We start from the raw sequence: 21,180 nt of genomic DNA, 5'->3' as shown, positions 1-21,180 counted from the left end.
ACCTGTTAAGATGATAAACATTTTCTCTGTCTGGTGCTGAATTGGTATCATCTGATTCGTCTGTCTGGGAGCCCCAGTAGACGTGCCATGTCATCCGTCACTGCCTGTAATATGAAGTCAAGGCTGGTCTTGTTCTCCTATGACTACAAATACAATACCAAAGTCTAAAATCAACACAACAGTCAACATTAATGACGTGGCAAATTTTGATTGGTTGAAAGCAAACAATTGTAACTAGAATATTTGAATAAAACTGTAGAGTAGCAAAACCCTCCATTTATTTTGTGTGTTTTTTTCACACAAAAATTCGAACTTTGTTGACAAAGGTGCGTCTCTCAGTGGCACAGTTTCACTCTTTGAGCTCTCACTCTCTGAAACTCTCTCTCTCTCTATGAAGCAAAAGGTTAGTGTCTAAGCAACCATGAATCTTTTCTTTTATGTGGGTATTTGTTGATTTTCTTTATTACTATGCTGTTTGGTTGCTGAGAAAAAAATGCAGGGTAGTGAACTATAAGAAAAACCAGCTTAAAGTGTTTAATATGTTCTTTTTTCCTAGATTTTGCTATGAGACATTGTTTTGTTAGAACTTAGAAGAAGAAAAAAATGCGTAAAGGTTGAGAAAATCTTTAGCTTTACATTTTATTTGTAGGTAACAAGAAAGAAGAAATTTTAAAGAAAAAAAAAATCTTGTCTTGTTCAGTTTTTGAGTGATTTTGATTCTGGTTTCTGAGACCCTTTTATCTTTGGTAGATTACACTTTCTGCAAATGGGGTTCTTTTTTCTTCTCTGTTTGGTTACTGGGAAAAGCTCAATTGTCAGATTGTTATGATTTTTGTTCCATCTTATTTCTTTGGTTGTTTGGTTGGGATTCTCATATCATTTGTGAATTATGGAAACCTGAACCAAAAAGCTTTTAGCATCTCAGAGGTGTTGTTTCTCTGTGACCAATTGATGGTTTCAGGGTGGGGGTTCTTGATTTTCATGTTTTGTCTGTGTTCTTTGCATTTCAGTGTACACAAATGGGTGACTCAGAAGAACATGAGAAAAGCAAGCAAAAACCCCAAGCAGAGAAATACATCAACCCAATAAGAACAGTGGTGTCCAATCTTGAATTGGGTCCAATCAACGCTGATAAACTTAGTGTATTGGTTAAAGCACTATATCGTTCTGCTCCAAGAAAATTTGACCCAAATCCTGAAGCGGGTCTAGTATCATGCGCTAATCCAGGCAAGGATGATGATACCAGTAATGTAACTCTTTTCCCGCGTACAAGTCCGGATTCTGATGTCAAAAATATGGACTTCTACAGTGAGGAGCGGTTACAAGTGTTGCTTTTAAAGAAACTTGAAGCAATTTACAATGAAGCCTATACAATGTTAATATCATATGGTTATCAGCCTGATCATGTGCTGAAAGCAATCTTGACGAATGGCCATGTGTTTGGTAGCGGTGATATTTTGACAAACATTGTGCAAAATTCGCTTAGTTATCTTAAAACTGGCTTTGTTGTTGATAGTGGAAATTATGTAGAAGGCCAACAAGTTTTTGAGGATATGGAGTCGTTGGTTAAAAACACACTTGCAGTAATGATTTACTTGATTATCAAAACGCGGCAGAACTTGATCAAAGGAGATGCCATGTGGTGCCTCCTGAAGGGCAATTTTAATTTGGGTGTTGCAAATTCCATAGCAGTGCCGTTTGAGACAAATGAAGATGAGAGTCAGAGGGCTGATAATAACAGTTCAGTTCTTGAATCTTCTGGGCTTTGTAAATTTGAAGGAAATAAGCTTTCTAGTGATGGCCAGGCACTTGATTTTAGCAAAAATGACTCTTCTGGGGAACTTGATGTTTTGTTTGACAAAAAATGTAGCATTGTGAATAACTTTAAGAACACACCATCTTTAAAAGCTGATTTGAAAATGAGCATTGGAAATTTCGCAGCTGCTTGCCGTGCTGGATTTAAGATGTCTCCAGAACAATGTCAGGCTTCAAAAAACTCCTTGTCAAGAAAAAATTCAACTGATTCATTTGAATGGGAGGACTCTTGTATGGCTAACTTAGTTTTGGGAGACAATGGTAAATTCAATATTCATGAGAATAAAGTTTGTGATCCCCGCAATCCTAAGAACAAAATCCTCTCAAGTTTACTCAGTAATATTAAAGAGATCAAGCAACAGGTAAAGGAACGCGAGGGATGGGCTCAGGAGAAAGTAATTCAAGCTGCTAAAAAGCTCAGCCATGATATGTCAGAGCTTGGGAGATTGAGACGGGAAAGGGAAGAAAAACTGAAGCTGAAGAATGGCAAAGTGGAACTTGGGGAAGAGACCATGAAGAGGCTTAGGGAACTGGAGGATGCTTTAAAGATGACAGGATGTCGTTCTGACCTTGCTAAAGCAGCTGCCCAAAAACTGGAAGTTAAAAATGCAGAATTTAGAGCAGAGGTGGAAGCTTTCAAGTTGAGAGCATCAGAGTCGGATAAAATGAGTGTGGAAGTTGTGAGGAGGGAAAAGAAGTGCCTCAAGAAGATTCAGGCCTTGGAGAAACAGAATAAAAAATATCTGGAGGAGATCGAAGAAGAGAAAAATCAGTCCTTCCAACTGCATCAAAAGTTGGACAACCTCAAGAAGGCCCAAGAGGAAATTGAGGTGAGTTACTTGCTTCTGCTGTAAATTAGACCTAACTATAAATTTTCAATTTTCCTATGCAAAAGGCCATAAATATTCAATATTAAGGTTAACAATGTTAACCTCCAATTCCACCCTTCCCCTTTTTAAAAAAAAAAAATACTTTTCCTATTATGTAAGTTTATCTGTCATGTCTTTCTGCACATGTTTGAGTTAGTTTTGGACAGAATGAGGGTTATAATGGAAATTTGAGTGAAGGGCAACAATTATCTCATTGAGCATTCACTCTTGAACTGAGCTTGATTATATGATCAGGATGTGAAAAACACATGAAACAAAGACTCCTCAATATGTTCTAGATTAATGGCTTGTGGCAACTGGCAGCATATGGGATCCATAGTCCAGTATGATCTGTAATTTAAAATAGAATAATAGAGTTAGTGGATCCTGAATTATTAATGTGAGTTATTCAATGTCACAGCATTTGGAAAGGAAAACAACACCTTAAACCATTTTAGGCATCAGCAAATACTCGAAAGTAGGTATGAGGGACATATTGTCGACTTGGGCTGGAAAAAATAGAGGACATTATGCAGAAGCACAGTGGATGCAGTTCACTGCTCTGGAAGCTTTCATTCTCTTCTTTTGTGATAGTTCTGTAGTAATGAAAAATTGAAAATTTAGTTACCACTTACCAGGACTTGACATTTCATAATGGCTGCTGTATTCGTAAATATTTCATAAAGTAGAGTTTTTATTATTATTATTATTATTATTGTTGTTGTTGTTATTATTATTATTATTATTTGTTTTACTCAGGCTTGATACTGAAATGACAACTATAATTGGGTTGGATTCATTACAGCACCTGTTCACATATTATAAAAAAAATTCTTTTTCTATTTTTTTCTTCTCTTTTCAACCGTTAATCCAATCTTCTCTCTCTTGAATCCTAACTCTTCTTCTGAAAAAATTTCTAAACCCCAAAATCCACAAATCTTCTTAAACCTAAACCCATTACAACCTCACATAGGCAAATTCTTCAATTTGTCCTACGTCAACTAGGCTTTAAACTACTTAGAACTTGGAAAGACAAATCAAAGTGACGTAGGACAACTAGAACAAAACTGAAACAACAATAAAATAAAGGGATATGACCTAGGAGTCAGCATTTAGGCCTTGCTTGGAGTCAGCACCAAGCGGGGAAACCACTAGGAGTCAACACCTAGGGTAGATCTAGAGTCAGCACCAGACCAAAGAAAGACCAAACGGTCATTTTTTCATTCATTAAAATATCAACTATATCTCAAGGAGTACAATAGGTTACTTATAAAGGATTGCTAAACCCTAATTCTAATTGGCTAGGAAATCATAATTGCCTTATTACAAAAATAACCTTATTTCTAAATTAAAATACTAAAAGCCCAATAAACTAATAGGACCTAAAACATAAAAATACAATTAACTCGCAAACATAAATAATACTAAATAATAATCTTCTTGCGTCTCCTACATCACAAAGTACACCAGTTCAAAATCTCTATAAAATTCTTTCCAAATAAACCAAATGATAAACAACAGTGACACTCAAGATAACAACCCTTAAATTCACAGGGAGAATTTTAGAATCCACCAGAAGAAAGGAGAAAAACTCTGAAATTTTTATTGATGAAAATTTGAATTCCTTGGAGGCTAGAAAGCATATAAAATGGAAAAAAAGCACTAAGGATTACTAGGAGACCCCTTAGGAAACTCTAAAGTACTCAAGGAAAGTCAAGAGACTTTTCTCTAATAGTTGATGCAGGGTCAATCTTTTCCTGCCTTTAAGTAAAGGGCAGTATGAATCCACTCTACAACTAATGAATTCAAAAATCTGAATTCATCTTATCATAGATAGCGAAAAGTGCATTGATTGGAAATGTGGTCTCTCTGTTCAAGGAAAGTCTGTGTTGTTTATCCTACATAAACGGATTTTCTCCACCAAGCTTTCTTCATCTTCTTGAGAAGCTCCTTTGCAAACAATTTGTACCCTAGCACCAAGGCAATGTATTTTCTGTTTGTTTAACATGGATGCTCCTTGTGATTTCAAGTTTCTAATGGACTTGGAGCAAGCTATACACTTCATAAATCACATCTATATGATGCCCCAGCTGTTGGTGACTCATGCAGGCAATTACTATCTTGTCTTTTTGGCCTAGCTATCTTACCATTCACCATTCTGAATAAAAAAATCATGAGTATTTTGTATAGACTTTATAAACCAAGGACTTGGCTTTGAATCCATGCATATTTTAATGTTTTTTAAGGAAAGCTGATCTGGTTATTCTATTATTTCTTTGTAAATTTGTAAGGATATAAGATAAATTAGGTGGTAATGATTTACATCATGGATTAAATCAAGTAATATCATACTACACACACACACAAGAGTGCTCAACCACTGAACCGGCACCTACAATAGCCAAAGCCAACCTCATTGATCCAAAAAAAGGCAATGGCAGCTTTTGTCGAGATTGGTGCAGTGGTCGGTACCAAAATCTAAAAAACTGATGAAATTAGTCAAAAGCCTTATAGCGTATAGCCTGCTCTCCTTTACTAGGATAACCAGGGTTCAAATTTTCCCTCCTCCATTATTGTAACTATTAAATTAAATTTACCAAAAAAAAAAAAAAAATCAATGAGGTCAGTGAGGTCCTCGGTGGGCAGGTTTAAAAACCAAGTGAAAGGGCATTGATCACCTCCCATTTCCCCAAATTCTTCTTACTGATCTAGCTGTTCTCCTCTCAAATTTCCCTTTGCTCTTTCAAATCTCCCTTTCTGCTCTTTCACATCATTCTCATTGCCTCCATTGTGTCCCTCATCATCTTTGCCATCCCTGACCCTCACATCTCAGACACCACCTCCGATTTGAAGGGGAGGAATTTCAAGAGCAATCGCAATAACACTCTACCTTCGATCGTTGAACACCCCTTTGTTTGGGCTCCTTCGCCAAGGACACCTTCTCTTACAGTGGCTAGTGTGTAACTCCCTTTCCTCCCTTTGATTTTGTGAATTCTTTTCCCACTGGTGGCAACCAACCTCATTGATAGAAAACCATCGGAAGCTTGCTTTCCAATCTCCATGGTGTGGCATTGGTTTCCACTTTTGGAAAACAAACCGTGTTGGCGTGGTGGAAAATCTCGTCCAAAAATCAGTCAACCATACCAATGAACCACCCCCCTACACATCTTTCTAGTACTTCTAATCATCTATATGCAGTTATGGAAAAAATCTTGAAACAAAATAATAAAATAAGAATAGTTCTTTTTAAGTTTAGTAATTCTTATTAGGAGATTTGTTACCAAATCAAATTATGCATTGCAAAATATATCAATCCATCCATTACTAGTTGTTTTTAAAATAGACCTTTATATTATCAAATCATAATGTAGCTAAATATAAAACAATTGTTTTCTGACCCATGCTGCTGATCAACTCCAAGGATGCATAATGCACTGGTGCTATTGCAATCCATTACAAGTAGTATGTTTGTAACGGAAGCCTTAAATCTGTATGGAATTTGGGGGAAAATTTTGAAGATTAGGTCCAATAATTAAAACTAGTTCTGCATAAATTTAAAATTGTAGAAAATTTCATAATACTTAAAATTTTCGGAAAGAAAAAATATTGATCCATTAGTTTGGTTCTGTCTAGTATCAATTTATTTAAGAAAAGGCTGGAAATTTGAATGATATTGAGCACACTATGGATCTTAAATTATAATGCATTAAACATGTCTAACGGTCTATAATCTTGATGTTATGTATAAATTCATAATCTTCCATAATCTAGATGTAGAAAATATAAGAAAAGATGTCCTTTTTAGGGGCTTCCACATCAGGAGTTATACATGAAAGTAAAATCATCATCTTTTAGTACTTGCTTTATTCTCTACTGATAAGTTGAAATGCAGCTTCCTGAGGCTACTACTGATAAAAAGCACATGAAAAGGGTCCAGTACACGCTGACAACTACTTAAAACTACTGCTTCAATTGCACAAATTGGATATACCCATGGGCAGATTTAAGAAAATTTCCTGAATAGTCCACAATTATCTGAATTTATTGACTTCTGATGCTGTAAAATATATACAAGTTTCTGATAACATTGATCAATGACAAATTGGAAGAAGGGTTTTAAATTATTAGTTAAAACCTGTAAATTCAATGAAATCAATTTAAATAATCAAAATCATAAAGATGAGCCCATCATTAATAACTCTCTTCTCCTCCTTTCATTATAACAAAATCTTTCTATGTTATTCCATATATTCTATAATTTCTTACCATACCCGTGTCGTATCCTTGTCGTACCAACCATTTTTTGTTAAAATTTATCAAAAAATGCTCGCCTCACCGTGTGATACCCGTGTCCGTGTTTCCTAGGCAAGGATACATTTTGTTGAAGCAAAAGATGTGCTCAGCATGTGGTGATTGCATAATTAGTACTTTCTGTTGTCTCACCTCATAAGATTGTAATATTTATTGCTGATGCCATGCATATTTGGATGATAATAAATTCCATGGTTGCAATGGTTAATATTTGAAAACATATATAAATAAGAATTTTGCGTTTAAATTGGAAGGCATCTTTTGGTCAAACGAGTAGGAACAACAATTGCCTGTGACATTCTATGTTAGGTAGATTTATATTTCAACATGTTTTTATATATTTTGGGAAAAAAAAAAAAAAAAAAAGATAACTTTTATTGTATTAAATTCTCTGCATATTTCATCATATCTATTGCTCTTCATTATTCCTGAAGTTTTATGTTTTGGGATGGATAAGCTATTTGACTGAAGATCATTACTACTACTACTACTACTACTATTATTATTATTATTATTTAATAATTTCTTTTATATTTTTATCTCCATGCTTCAATGAATTTCGTTCTTATATTGAATTCTTTCTTTGTAAATGGTATTAAAAAAGTGTATTGATTAAACATCCCTGTTTCTTTTTTTTTTTTAATAGTATTTTTATTCTAAAGCTTGCATATGTTGATGCATTGATTTTTTTTTTTTTTTGGTTCACTTGGAATCATGGGGTTGAGTTAATAAATGTTAAATTTTGGTGAAAGCTCTGGATAGCCAAAATGCATCCTGTCTATGGAAAATTCACACTTTCCTTAAGCTCTTAAAAAAGTTTACATGAACCAATTATAATTTTCAACGTACTTGTTAAATAGTTGACACATAGCACCAGTTTAATCTAGCTACGCGAAAATTTCGATGGATATCTTTATCATGCAAATGTCAAGTTTTTGTCTCTGTTGCTAGCAACCACGTGTCCCCCCTCTCGGTGTGCATGCTATAAGACGCGGCATTACAGCAGTGCACATTAATGCTAGACTCAAAAGGCAAGGAGCTTTTGAAGAATACAACGATGTTTAGAATGGATTGCAATGACGTAGTCAGTGGGTTATATGCTGACTCGTGGGTCTTGGCCTAGCGGGTGTGGTAGAGGCTCAGTAAGAAAAGAATCTGTGCACCGTTTATCTCAAAGTGGCATCTGCTTTTTCTGAATTTTATCCTCTTGAGAGGAAGGGCATTAAGTCTTTATAAGCTGTAGCATAATGCATGATTTCTGTGGCTACCCCTTTTAATTTGTACACTGTGTAGCACAGTCACAGATACATTACAAGAAGAGTAAACAGGACATATGTATTCTATGATATGGTAAAGGAGACATACTTGTGTAGGCATTATTATTTTACAGATGACAATTATTAGTTTATGATTAATTTATCTACACTAATATGGTAAGCAACACACCTGATTGCTGCAACTCTTAACTTGTGAATTTGGAATTTCTACTCATTACACGTGTCCTGTAGAATTTGGTCAACCTTAATTTAGGTAAGGCCTTTTATATTGACAAGTTTGACTGTAATTATCTGTTGTTTTAGTAATTTTTATATTGGTTTATATATCAGTGTTTACTTTGGTTTTCTTAAATACTTATCTAAACTTGTCTGTGAATTTGATAACACCCAAATATATTATTAAATTTAAGGGGAAAAGTTCATAAATTAGTTTTGATTACAGGAGATGTGGAGGCAGGAAGTGAAAGTGAAAGAGCTTGCCATAGCCCAGGTGCAGAAAGAACTGAGATTAAAGGATGAAGCGAAGGTCAATATAAATAGAAAGCGAGATGCCTTGCTCCGAAAGATGGAGATCAATTGTCAGCGTAATAAAGACGACAAGAAGCGACTTGAGCAGGAAATATCCCGTCTCCAATTGTCTTTGGATTCCAGCAATCTGCATCATCTACCAGATGCTTTCTACACAGCGGGACTAGAGCACACAAGACCTGAGAGGGACCCTTTTGAGATGCTTCCTTCTTTAAATGAAGCACTAGAGTACTGTGAGGAAGAAAAAATCTCTGATCGAGTATGCTTGTTCTGTCAGGAGAATGAAGCTTCTGTTGTTTTCCTGCCATGTGCCCATCAAGTTCTATGTTCCAATTGCACTGAGGACCACTACAAGAATGTTGAAGCTAACTGGTGTCCATGTTGCCAGGACCGAATTGCACAGATAATCCGTGTTTATGGTACGGGCTCATAGATTCAGATTGGCTTCTGTAGTTGAATGGTAAGACCCGAACTATGCAATTGCAATACCTTCAATTTATGGTCCCATCATTATCATCATTATCATTATTTGCAGTATGGAAAAGGTTGAGATTACCCTTACAAATGGTAGTGTAACGAATCCATTCATACTAATGGTAGGTTTGGCATAATATTAATCTAGTAAAGTACAAATGTTATACACAGAGGTGTAACTGGAATAACCATTGTTGTGTATATGCTTGCACTTCTAGACTGTCATGAGTCTTAATATCCTTAATTTTAGTTTTTTACTGATATATCTATATTTTTTATGTGTGCAGGAATACATAAGGCTGTTGTAACTAAAGGGCAATCTATGGTTGATGTCACCAAAGAATTGTACATCTTCCTATAGCATGATAAGCAAGCATTAAATATGAAAAATTTGGATAGTCCATTTCCTAGCCTAGTTAAGTATCTCGGTTTACTTTCCAGTATCTGAATTTTGTACTTGGGGATGCTTTTTCTATTAAATATGTGGTGACTATTAACTAGATTAGCTCTTTTTCCTTTTTATCCCGTGTGTTTTTTCCCTCATAGTGTTTAATTAAGTTCTTCATATGTAGTAACTAAGGAAAAGCTTAACCACGGTTACTTAATTCTACTTTGAAGGTTGAATATGGTTTGATTGTTCTCGTTTGGGTTGAAAGATTGCCGGTAAGAGCTAGTGGGGTTTCTCCACAAATGGTATATGTGCCGTATTGAATTGGCACTGATCTCTAATCCATCTCCAATTGGAAGTTGGTCGGTTAAGAGTTTAGCATTTCATCAAAATATATAGATAGATTGTTGACAAATGTCAATGTGAAAAGACTACACCTGGGTCTTGCTTTTAATTTCTTTGGTTACGCTTATTATTCGTTGAATATAAACTTGAAGCTCCACGGTTGACAATGCTTACACTGTGTGGCTAATTGTGATTTTGATGTTTTCTTGATCATGCTGATTGCAATGAGTATTGCAGCAATACTAAATCTAGGTGCGCATGTTACCTCTTTTTTGACCTAGCATTGGAATTATTTCATTTATAGGAGTAAGATGTTATATGCATGCATATATAAACTTATTGATATTCACAATATTTTAATAGTTGAGCTAACTATAATATACTACTGTTCATCAAAAAATAAAACTATAACATACTACTATAATTTCTTTTCAATTGCTTGAATTGAACTCCTTGTAGGTCTTCATAGATTCTCGATTTTCCTAGTTTTATTGAAACCACATCTACCTCAGCGTTTGCCACTATTGCTCTTGCTTTCTGCAACTAATCATTTAAAGGAACTTATATGACCTGTGACTAGTTTTCATGATCAGTGCCCGGAACTGGTGGCACGTGAGCTTGTGAATGACGGGCTCAGGTTTGTGATGGCCCAAAACCACAGCAACTGAGCACGCAACCCCCATGAGCACAATGATCAACCCCACTATGAACCACACCGGATTGGTGTGTGAGTTTGATAATGGGGGAGTGGTTTCATTGGAGGTAGTGGGAATTGGAGTGATGTTGTAAATGGGGGTGTTATTGAAGTTGAAATAAGAAGCATTAAACGTAGGTATGAATGACATGGCTGGAGAATTGAGGTTGGAGAGAGTTTGGAACACAGGAACTGAAAGAAAATCCCAACACCTGTTAAGTCTTAAATAGATTTAAACTAATGAATGAAATATTGACATCAAATACTCTCTGACAAACACTCAATTTAATCGACCAACCAATAAGGTCTGAAGTAGATGAAATAGTGAAAAGAGTAATGCCAGAATTCTATTTAACATACTCTATCCAATTCAGATGAGCAGTGACAACCATATCAAAATTGCTTTAAACTAAACACTTTTGTAGCTAATCATGATTGCTTTCTTCTTCTTCTTCTTTCCTGTTACGCTATGTTTTAATTGTTTATGTTGTCTTATTATTATTTAGTTTATTAATGTATTTCATTGTAATATTGACAAAAGCAGTATGTTAAGATTAAGAACACAACGCTCTCTTCTTTATAGTGCCAATAAAAATGTCGAGTTATAATCTTATTGATGCAATCATTTTATCTATTAATGTCAATGGGCCAAGTGCACGTGATTGTAATCATTAGATCTTTACTTAATACTAGATAGAGTTTATGTTATAGCTAAGCGTGATCCAAAGACACGTTAAATTTGCTCACCTGCCTGCCTTCCTTTCATATTCAATGCTCTACCAGGTTGACAATAAGATGTTGATCGATGGTGAAAAGCTTTAAAGCATATTGATAAGCTATGTCGGTATCTATCCGAAATGATGCTCTCTGCTCTCACATTTATGGTGAATTCCACCATGAATTTAATGAGTGGACCCCTGCCATAAATTTAATGAATGGACTCTATCATAAAAGTGATAGGATGGTATACCATTCTCCATACTCCAAGAGTATCTAAAAATTACTCTTTGTATAAAAGAAAGAGTAACGCTATAGACACATAAAATTGCATAATTTGTCTCCACAGGGACCCACTAATACTATCACACTTTTACCATTCATAAATTGCTATGTGAGCAAGTTGTGACACAAGTTATGTTATTTTATGTGTCTCTAGCATTACTAGTAAAAGATATTAGTAATGTTAGGATTATAACAAAATTCACAATTTTGCCACAATTTGTTCACGTATTGAATTTTAGACTCATCACTTTTACTCTATCACTTACAACTTGTCACTCAAGGAAATTGTGACAAAATTGTAAATTTATTGTGCTTTTATTCTATCACTTACAACTTGTCACTCAAGGAAATTGTGACAAAATGATAGATTTACCGTGCTCTTAACATTTTTTAAAAGTTATTTATCCAAAAACTAAAAGCCAAAAGAATAAGAAAGAGATTGGAATTGTGATTGTAGTCTTGTTAAAAGAGAGAAGGAATTCCAAAATCTGCTGTTTGTTGTTTTGTGATTTTATTATTATATATAACTCGAAACAAAAGTGGAAACCACAAAATAATTACTGTAAAAGTAGTTGTTGCACACTAGCACCAAATAGATATAACAAATTTTTAAGTTTAAAAAAAAAAAGAAAAAAAAAAAAAAGAAGAAGAAGAAGAAGAAGAAGATAAAATATTAGTATTTTCTTTCCTAAAGTTCGTATGAATTTTGTTTATGTACCTTTAAATAATTATTTTTTATTCCATAAACTATTAAAAATGTTATACTCTTTGTCCTTAAAATTTTCAAAGACTTTCTATCATCTTTAAACTATCAAAAATAAAATATTTTTCCCTCTATTTTCTCCCATAAATGATTGAAAAATACTCTTGAAAAAGTTTAGGAAAAAAAAAAAAAGAGAATTCTTTACATTTTAGGAAAAAAAATGAAACCTATGTAAACTTTAAACTTTAACGATGTAAACAATATTATAGCCAAAAAATAATTTATTAACTATAGACACAGACACACATATCAAATATGTCTTCTAATATGAATTGTTTCTCATATAACAAATGTTACATCAATATAAACCCATTGCCCCATCCCTCACTATCTATAAATAAAAAAATACATCAAAATAAAATTTTCAATTTTCACGACTAAAAAAATATTTTATTTCATAAATTAGTTTTAATTTGACATATTTTTTCATGATATAAACATCATTTATAATTAACAGTGTCAATTTTTAGCAACATCTTTTTTATATTATACTATTATTATGTCTGTGCAATGGTAATCTTAATAAAAAGTCATATGAAAATTAAATAAGGCATTCCAATAATATAACTCAAATTGAATAATAAAATAGATAGTAACAGTAAAATAAAAATTTATTTTAAGTTGCATGACATATTTTTAATTCTATATCTCCAAGCTTTTATGAAAAGAAAAAATATAAATTATTAAATTATTAAAATAAATAATAAAACTGATTTTAAATACCTTAAATCTTTTGATAATTGAGTTTGAATTGGAGTAGTGTTTTAAAACTTTAAATAATAGAGTTTCACTTTAAGCAAACTATATTGATAATTTTCATGTACTTACTGGGACACATAATAAAATAATGCCGGACAAATTGTAATGCTTTAATTGAGTAACATAGTGCAAGCATAACATGTACGATATAATTGTTATTTCTTAAAATAAAAATTATGGTAGATTATTAAAATAATATAGAAATAAATAAAATATTTTCTTTTAAATTTTTTACAACTATTGGCAGTAGAATTTTAAATGGAGTCGTAGTTTTTAAACTTTAGCAATATATAGAGTTTCACTCAAAGCAAGTATATCAATTATACTTACTAGTATGTAACCCATGTATAAAAATTATAGTGGTGCTATTAATGTTAGTTTAGGTTATTGAATATTTAGGACATAGATCAACTAAGACATTTGGAGGTACTAAAATAGTTTTTCCTTGCAATTTTCATGATATTGGTTAAACCAAATTTCTCATTACATTACTATTACGTATATAATATTGAAAAATACTATTGGATACTACATATACAATATCAATTTACAATTATTGTCTGTGAAATTCTACTAAATATAATACAAAATAAAATAAAATAATAAATTGGTCAAATAGTATCTCCTAAATTGAATGGGGATAGGTGCATGGGATCATTCAGCTCAATTACAGTTTGTTACGTTCAATATCTTCACATAAAAAATATTTGAATAGAAACAGTATAAAAAATATGCTCATTAGTTCACAAAAAAAATAACACCAAAAATAATGATCATCCTTGTCAATGCCAACCTTATCCTCTCTTCACTATAGTTTGCAACCACTAGCATATTTGAATCACTTTCCCCTTCTCTCTTAGTTTGGAAAGACAAATATTTTTGCTTATCATCACGGGGAAATGGCCACTTCTTACACACCTCCATGTGGTAACATGCCTGAAGTACCATTTGTCCTACCATGACAATTATATTGATTTCTACAATATTTGCATTTAGACTTTGGCTTCTTGGGATCACAACCGGTTAACTTAATGAAGTTCTGTCATACTATAGATGGGTCCTTACCACCTTGTTTAGGTGGCAGTGGGGGAAGTGATGTACCAAGTCTAATAGGTGTTGCAGGTTCAAGTGGGTTAGGGTTAGCATTACCAAGAGGAGGTGGGTTAGGGTCCCTAAGTGTACCAAATCCAGGTGAAGCATCGACATCCATCTAATAAAAAAAATTTCTAACCAACAAAAAAACAAATTTTCCACAACAATGTCAAATTATAATTTTTTCTAGTAAATACAATGTCAAATAGCTCACTCTCAATCAATGAATGTCACAACCAGATCCAATAATAGCAATAACTAGTCAGTTTAGTTACAACAATGCAATAATAACATACTAACAGAGTAACAGTCATTAGTCATTACTCAAAAATTCATGTCACTAATAAGTTATTATGAAATCAATTAATCAATTTCTTCTCAGGATCAAATTTATTTTTTCACAACCATCCAACCAATGTATATCCCAAATTCATCCTAAATAACTAGTCAGTTTAGTTATAACAAGGCAACAATAACATACTAACAGTTATTAGTCATTACTCAACAATTCATGTCACTAAAAAGTCATTATGAATTCAATCAATCAATTTCTTCTCAAGATCAAATTTATTTTTTCACAACCAGCCAACCAATGTATCATCCCAAATTCAATAAGTAAATAAAATAATTAAAAAAAATCAAAAGCAGAGTAAAACTAAATATTAACATCCCTATACAATTTTCTTTTACACACAAAGATAAGAACATAAAATAACAAAGAACTTATTATATTATTCTCAATATAAACAAAAAATAAAAGCTAATTATAATATATATATATATATATATATATAAACTTAAAGCAGTTGTTACTAAGTATTAAAATCAAAACGCTGAATATAGTGAGTAATTACCTCTCGGTGAAGGATTGAAAGCGAGAACTCTCTCAATCTCTATCTCCCTCAAAAATAAAATGCTGAAGAAAAAGAAAGGGTTAGTACTTAGTAGACTGTGATACATTGAGTCACTATTTAGCTAGCTCATGCAATGCAACTATGTAAGTAAGTTACTTATAGACTAAAGTGGGAGCGGACAACTATGGACTAAAGTAACAATGTAACACTCCAAACAAGTGTTGATCATCCATAGTAATAGTATAAACTTAGTTTGGACTTTCGAATGAGAGAGAGAGAGAGAGGGATTTACAATTACTAGTGGTTTGCCACATTGAAGCGTCTACTGTAGAGGCAAGCCGAGCTCAAAGGCAAGAGCTCAGAGGCGAATGGCGCTGCGAGTGCTAAGAGGCAAGAGCGAGAGAGAGAGTTAAGGGTTATGAGAGAATAGAATGAATTTATACTAGGGTAGAAATTAGAAAATCTAGCATAAAACGACACCTTTTTTTTTTTTTTTTTTTTTAATAACACCCAATATGACTACGTTTGCTTAAAAAAAGAAAAAAGAAATCCCTAGTAAAACGATGCTATATCCAAACCTATAGAAAATATATGTAGGTATCGCCTCACATTGGTTCGATTTGGCCCTGTCTCGGTTTCGGATTTCTACTCCAGTGACTGCACCGCACTGGCATCGAAAATCCCTTCGCGCTCCAATCATCAACATCGGCTCAATCGGATGGTTGCAGTGGCAATACAGGATGATCGACGCTGGTCGATTGGTTTGGTGGCGGTAACCTTCTACTTACCCCTATATATATATATATATATATAAAATCATTCAAACTCTCTCTTTCTCTAATTTTATATATAGTGTTAGATATATGATTATGTTTTTTATAATTTATTTATATTAGACTCCTCGTTTTCCACATTAAATTAACTCATTTGGCACCAAAAAAAAAAAAAAACAAACAAACAAACTTAGATTAGATAGAACACGTGCCGTAAAATTATATTCTAATTAAAAACCAATTTTTACACTGAATTAACTAACTTGGCACAAAAATTTAAAAATTTAGATTAGATGGGATATGTGACGCAAAATTAGACTCTAATTGAATTCCAATTTGAAATCTAATTGGATTTTCTCTCATCTTTACCTTTTTAATTTTTTTTTTTAATGTATAATACCATATGTAGGGACACGTTCCGCAACAAACCGCAGTAGTGTTGGGTTCGCACGTGAATGGGCCCAGACAATATCATTTGTAGAGAGTGGGTTCGAAAGGCTAGGCCTCGGTTACCCAACGGTGAGTTTTTGTGGTGCTCATATGTGATTGAGGTGTCTTCACCCTTGGAGTCTTTCTCTTGGAGGTGGATTGGGAGGCCCTTCCTTTTTGGCCAGTCTTTCTGTAGGGACACGTTCCGCAACGAACCGCAGTAGTGTTGGGTTCGCACGTGAATGGGCCCAGACAATATCATTTGTAGAGAGTGGGTTCGAAAGGCTAGGCCTCGGTTACCCAGCGGTGAGTTTTTGTGGTGCTCATATGTGATTGAGGTGTCTTCACCCTTGGAGTCTTTCTCTTGGAGGTGGATTGGGAGGCCCTTCCTTTTTGGCCAATCTTCCAGCCCCAACTCCAGATTACTTCTTTTTTCTTTTATACTAGCCTGCGTTCACTTTCCTTGGTCCACGTGTAGGGTCGACCTTTCCAAGACTAATACTTGTCCCGTCAGTCCAAGACCAAAGTTGTTGGGAGTGGTTGATAAAGCTAAAGAATACAGCTCTGTTAGGTGCAAAGCTATGTATGGGGAAGGTAGTAAAGGCAGCCTTTCCTAGATATTTTAGATTTTCTTTCAAGTTTGTCCCTATACCGTTTTTGCCCCTCTTCTTGGTGGAGCTTTGGGTCAGCCGAGGACTGCACTGTCCTCGGCTGCTTCTCCGGGCCAATTTGTGCTTTACGTTATTGAGTTTGGACTATAACCTTCTTCGGCTTGGGCCTTAGGGCTTCCCATGAATAAGCGGGCCTGGCCCATAAATTGTTGGGCCCCACACCATACATGGTATTAAACATTAAAAAAAAAAATTAATAAGTAAAGCTGAGATAAAATTAAATTGGGTTTTAAATTGGATTCCAATTGTTGTCTAATTTTGCGCCACATGTCCTATTTAAGTTTTAATTTTTGTTCTAGGTGAGTTAATGAGATGCAAAAGACGAAGGCTTTAATATAAAAATATCATAAAAAAATCAATAAAAAAAGAGAGTAGACTTATGTTTATATCCAAAAGAAATTAAAATAAGAAAATAAAAGAGAGAAAAAGAGAGTATAATTTGAATCCATATATATGTATAATTGTAATTTCTTTTAATTGTACCGTGCATATGCACTAATTATACACTAGTTATCATAGTGTTATTTTATAGAGTAAATTCCTCCAATCAACCAAACCCTTGCCACCAACACTAGAATAGCTCTCTCTCTCTCTCTCTCTCTCTCTCTCGCTCTCTCTCTCTCTCTCTCTCTCTCTCTAGATAATCATTCTTATATTCTATCAAATAAGATACAAAAAACCAATTTTTACAATATGATATAAAATTTCATTAAAATTTATATTTGAACTAATAATAAGTAAGCTTTTGTAAAGAAATTTTATTAATTTTTAATATATTATAAATGGTTTCAAATGAGATCTAAATAGAATGGACTACAAGTTGTTTTTTTTTTTTTTTTTTTTTTTTTTTTTTTTTTTTTTTTTTGAGAAAGAAACTTCATTCATTTAATCATAATAATAACAAATCCTGATACAAAGCTTCCAAAACTGGTGGGGAAGAGTCCTCCAACCAATACAAATCATATTTTAAATTTCTCACATGTTGAGCAAGAACATGCGCTACCTTATTGCCTCCCCTCCTAATCTTACTAGTTGCAGCCCACTGTAAACCAGACATCAAATGGCGAATATCATCAACCACATTACCGAGGAATGAATAGTTAGCCACATTTGATAACACTGGTATTATCTCCCTCTATCATTAATCTAGTGAAACCAACATCCACAGCAAATTCAAGAGCTCTCCTGCACGCAAAGAGTTCAGCTTCCTCACTTGTATCCACCTTTGACCCAGTAGCAAACATACCAGCCATAACTTCTCCCTTCTCATTTCGAATTATTACTCCTATACCAGATTTCTCCATCCCTGAAAATATTGCTGCATCAAAGTTTAACTTATATACCATTGGTGGAGGTGGTTGCTAGACTTCACCGTTTGGTTGCTCCATTGGACTCACAGTTAATTGCACTTGAGATTGCTTAAACTCTTGCAAAAACTCCTCTGCTCTCTTGTTAAGACTATTCGGGTTCTTTAGCTGCCCTCCATACAGTACTCAATTATGTTGGTTCCATATGAGCCAACATTGAACCCAAAACAGCTCCATTTCTTCAGTTGAGAGCCGATCCACCAAATGCTCCATCAGCTGCATTACATCTCGGAAATCTGAAGCTCCCTTCTGCAGCTTCGGGATGCTCCCTGCCCACACATCTTGCACCACTGCATAGCCCCATAAAACGTGTACTGCTGATTCCGCCTCCCTAGTACAAATGTGGCATTTATCTTCATTGATAATTCTTCTCTTTGCTAGGTTGCACCTTGTTGGTAAGATGTTATTGCATGCCCTCCACCCAAAAAATTTAATTTTGTTTGGTATACAAAGCTTCCACAAACCTGGCTAGATAAGTTTCCCAACACAGCCCCCTGAAGATTCAGCCCGATTCCCATTGCCTCGCATTTTCCTTGCTACTTTGTATGTAGACTTGATAGTGAACTTCCCATTTTTATTGTGCAGCCAACTGATTGAATCTGGAACAACCCTTCTGCTAAGAGGAATCTTGGTGATTGCATCAGAAACTTCTCTATGGAACAATGACATGATCAAATCACTTCTCCATACATGCACTTCGGGATCAATTAATTATGAAACTGCCATCTCATCAACCAACTCATTAGGTGGATGAAGAACTTTATTTGTGGGATGATTGGGAATCCATTTATCCCCTAACACACTTATTGAAGACCCATTGCCCACCCTCCAACAATAGCCTGATCTAAGAATAGGAAGTGCAGCCAACAGATTTCTCTAAACATAAGAACATCCAGGAGATTCTTTAGCATCAAGAAAAGAGGACCGAGGAAAATACCTTGCTTTGAAACACTTGTATAACAATGAGTCATTGCCTTGAATCATTCTCCAACCTTGTTTAGCCAACATTGCTAAATTAAAATCTCTTAAATCCCAAAATCCCATACCACCCTCCATCTTTGAAGTTGAAAGCTTATCCCAATTTGTCCAATGAATTTTTCTTTCATTGCCTACTTAACCCCACCAAAATTTGGCACATAAATTATCTAGTTCATCACATAATTTCATAGGAAGTTAGAAAACACTCATAATATATGTCGATATGGACTGAGCAACTGCCTTGATGAGAATTCCTTTCCCAGCTCTAGATAATAACATTCATTTCCATCCATGCAGCTTCTTCCAAATTCTGTCTTTTAGATAAGAAAAGATGGGGTACTTAGCCCTTCCAATCAAAGTTGGCAACCCTAAGTAAGACTCAAATTTCATCACTTCCTTGACACCCAAAATTTGCAATATCTGTTGCTTTTGATCTCCTGTTGTGTTGGTACTAAAATAAACAGATGACTTCTCCAAATTTATGCTTTGTGTGAGAGACCGCACTCTCGGCCCGTTTTTAGGATGTTGGGCCAAACTCACGTGAATGGGTGGAGTCGTATTATTGCCTTTCAAAATGGAAATTCGACTAGTTATATTTTCTTCTTTAGATTAAGAGTTTTACAATAAAGTCACCACTTATTTAATTATTGGGATAAATAAGAAAACCAAAATTGAAAAATTCCTCATTTTATTAATTTTCAATTGAATTTATATTGATCATAGGAAAATTACATGGCTTTGGTCCTAGATACAATCTAAGATAAAGTACATGGCTTTGTTTCCTAGTTACAATCTAAAAATCGAAAATTACATAGATAAGTATTTGATCTACTAACCCTTGATCTAAGTTCGGAGGCTATGTTACAAGGTGGGAAGGTGTTAGGCACCCACCTTGCCCAATGAAACCGGTCTTCTAAACTATGGTGGCCAACATTCATATCACACCATCCAATATGTTATCAATTAATTTACATATTGAATTTAATGTGTGCGTATGTAATAAACCATAATTCAATTTATTAAGCATGACATTTGGATTGAAAAATAAACTCCAGTGAATGTATATGGATGATGATATCCTGGATTCAAGAATTTAAAAGAATTATTAAACAAACATCTTTTTCATGTTTTTTTATATGGATTTAAGATCGAAACTAGTGTTATGCATGAATATGTGATGAACAACCAAGAACACATAAGAACATTTAAGAACATTCAAACATATTCAAGAGAATTTAAATAGTTACTATTATGCTTTAATCTTAAATTCTCATCATGGCAACACAAAAAACAAGTTAGGAAAAGGGATTATACTTTAATGCAAAATCCATATGGTGGAGGTGGAAACTTTTGGTAAAGGTCCTAAGGGTGGAGGAAAAGAAGAGTTAGAAGAGGAAGAGTTAGTCTCACTCAATACCTTGAGTCTCAGGAAAACCAAGATATAACAAGACTACTCAACTTCACTAGAACTCAAGAGAGTGAAAGAGATGGGGTTTTTTGTGTGCTTTGTAATGAAGAAGAGGGAGAGTTTATGTAGTAGTGGTGGAGGAAATATGAATGGAATGCCATTTAATGAGGGTTGACAAAGAATCATGAACTTAGACCTCATTTTAGCCTTGGAGAAAATCTGGTGCATTAAATGGAGAGATTGGTGGGAGTGAGGAGCAAGCCAAAATTCGGTTTTCCTGTAGCTGTTGTAACAGTCTGTAGTGCTAACTTCGAAAAATCATATCTGACTTAAATCTAAGCGGAATTGTCTCGTTCTTGTGCTCAAATTAAAGTCTCGGATGT

The 21,180-nt window shown here is 34.2% G+C and overlaps 1 protein-coding gene across 1 annotated transcript; it reads left to right on the top strand.

Annotated features, from left to right (window-relative positions):
- The first annotated feature begins 274 nt into the window (after positions 1-274).
- Positions 275-9,900, top strand: LOC126723388 (MND1-interacting protein 1-like). The gene is made up of 4 exons (XM_050426780.1): positions 275-403; positions 1,011-2,645; positions 8,715-9,260; positions 9,562-9,900. The coding sequence occupies exons 1-3, from the start codon at positions 392-394 to the stop codon at positions 9,231-9,233; spliced, it is 2,166 nt and encodes a 721-aa protein (XP_050282737.1). The 5' UTR covers positions 275-391; the 3' UTR covers positions 9,234-9,260; positions 9,562-9,900.
- Positions 9,901-21,180: the final 11,280 nt, after the last annotated feature.

The sequence above is a fragment of the Quercus robur genome, chromosome 4 (genome assembly GCF_932294415.1).
Source record: "Quercus robur chromosome 4, dhQueRobu3.1, whole genome shotgun sequence".
In the NCBI taxonomy this organism is placed as follows: domain Eukaryota; kingdom Viridiplantae; phylum Streptophyta; class Magnoliopsida; order Fagales; family Fagaceae; genus Quercus; species Quercus robur.
This window is presented reverse-complemented; position numbering and strand designations above follow the sequence as displayed.

Excerpts from the sequence above, each read along its gene's own strand:
- LOC126723388 (XM_050426780.1), top strand. Across the intron at positions 2,646-8,714 it reads AGGCCCAAGAGGAAATTGAG|GAGATGTGGAGGCAGGAAGT; the intron begins GTGAGTTACTTG and ends TTTTGATTACAG.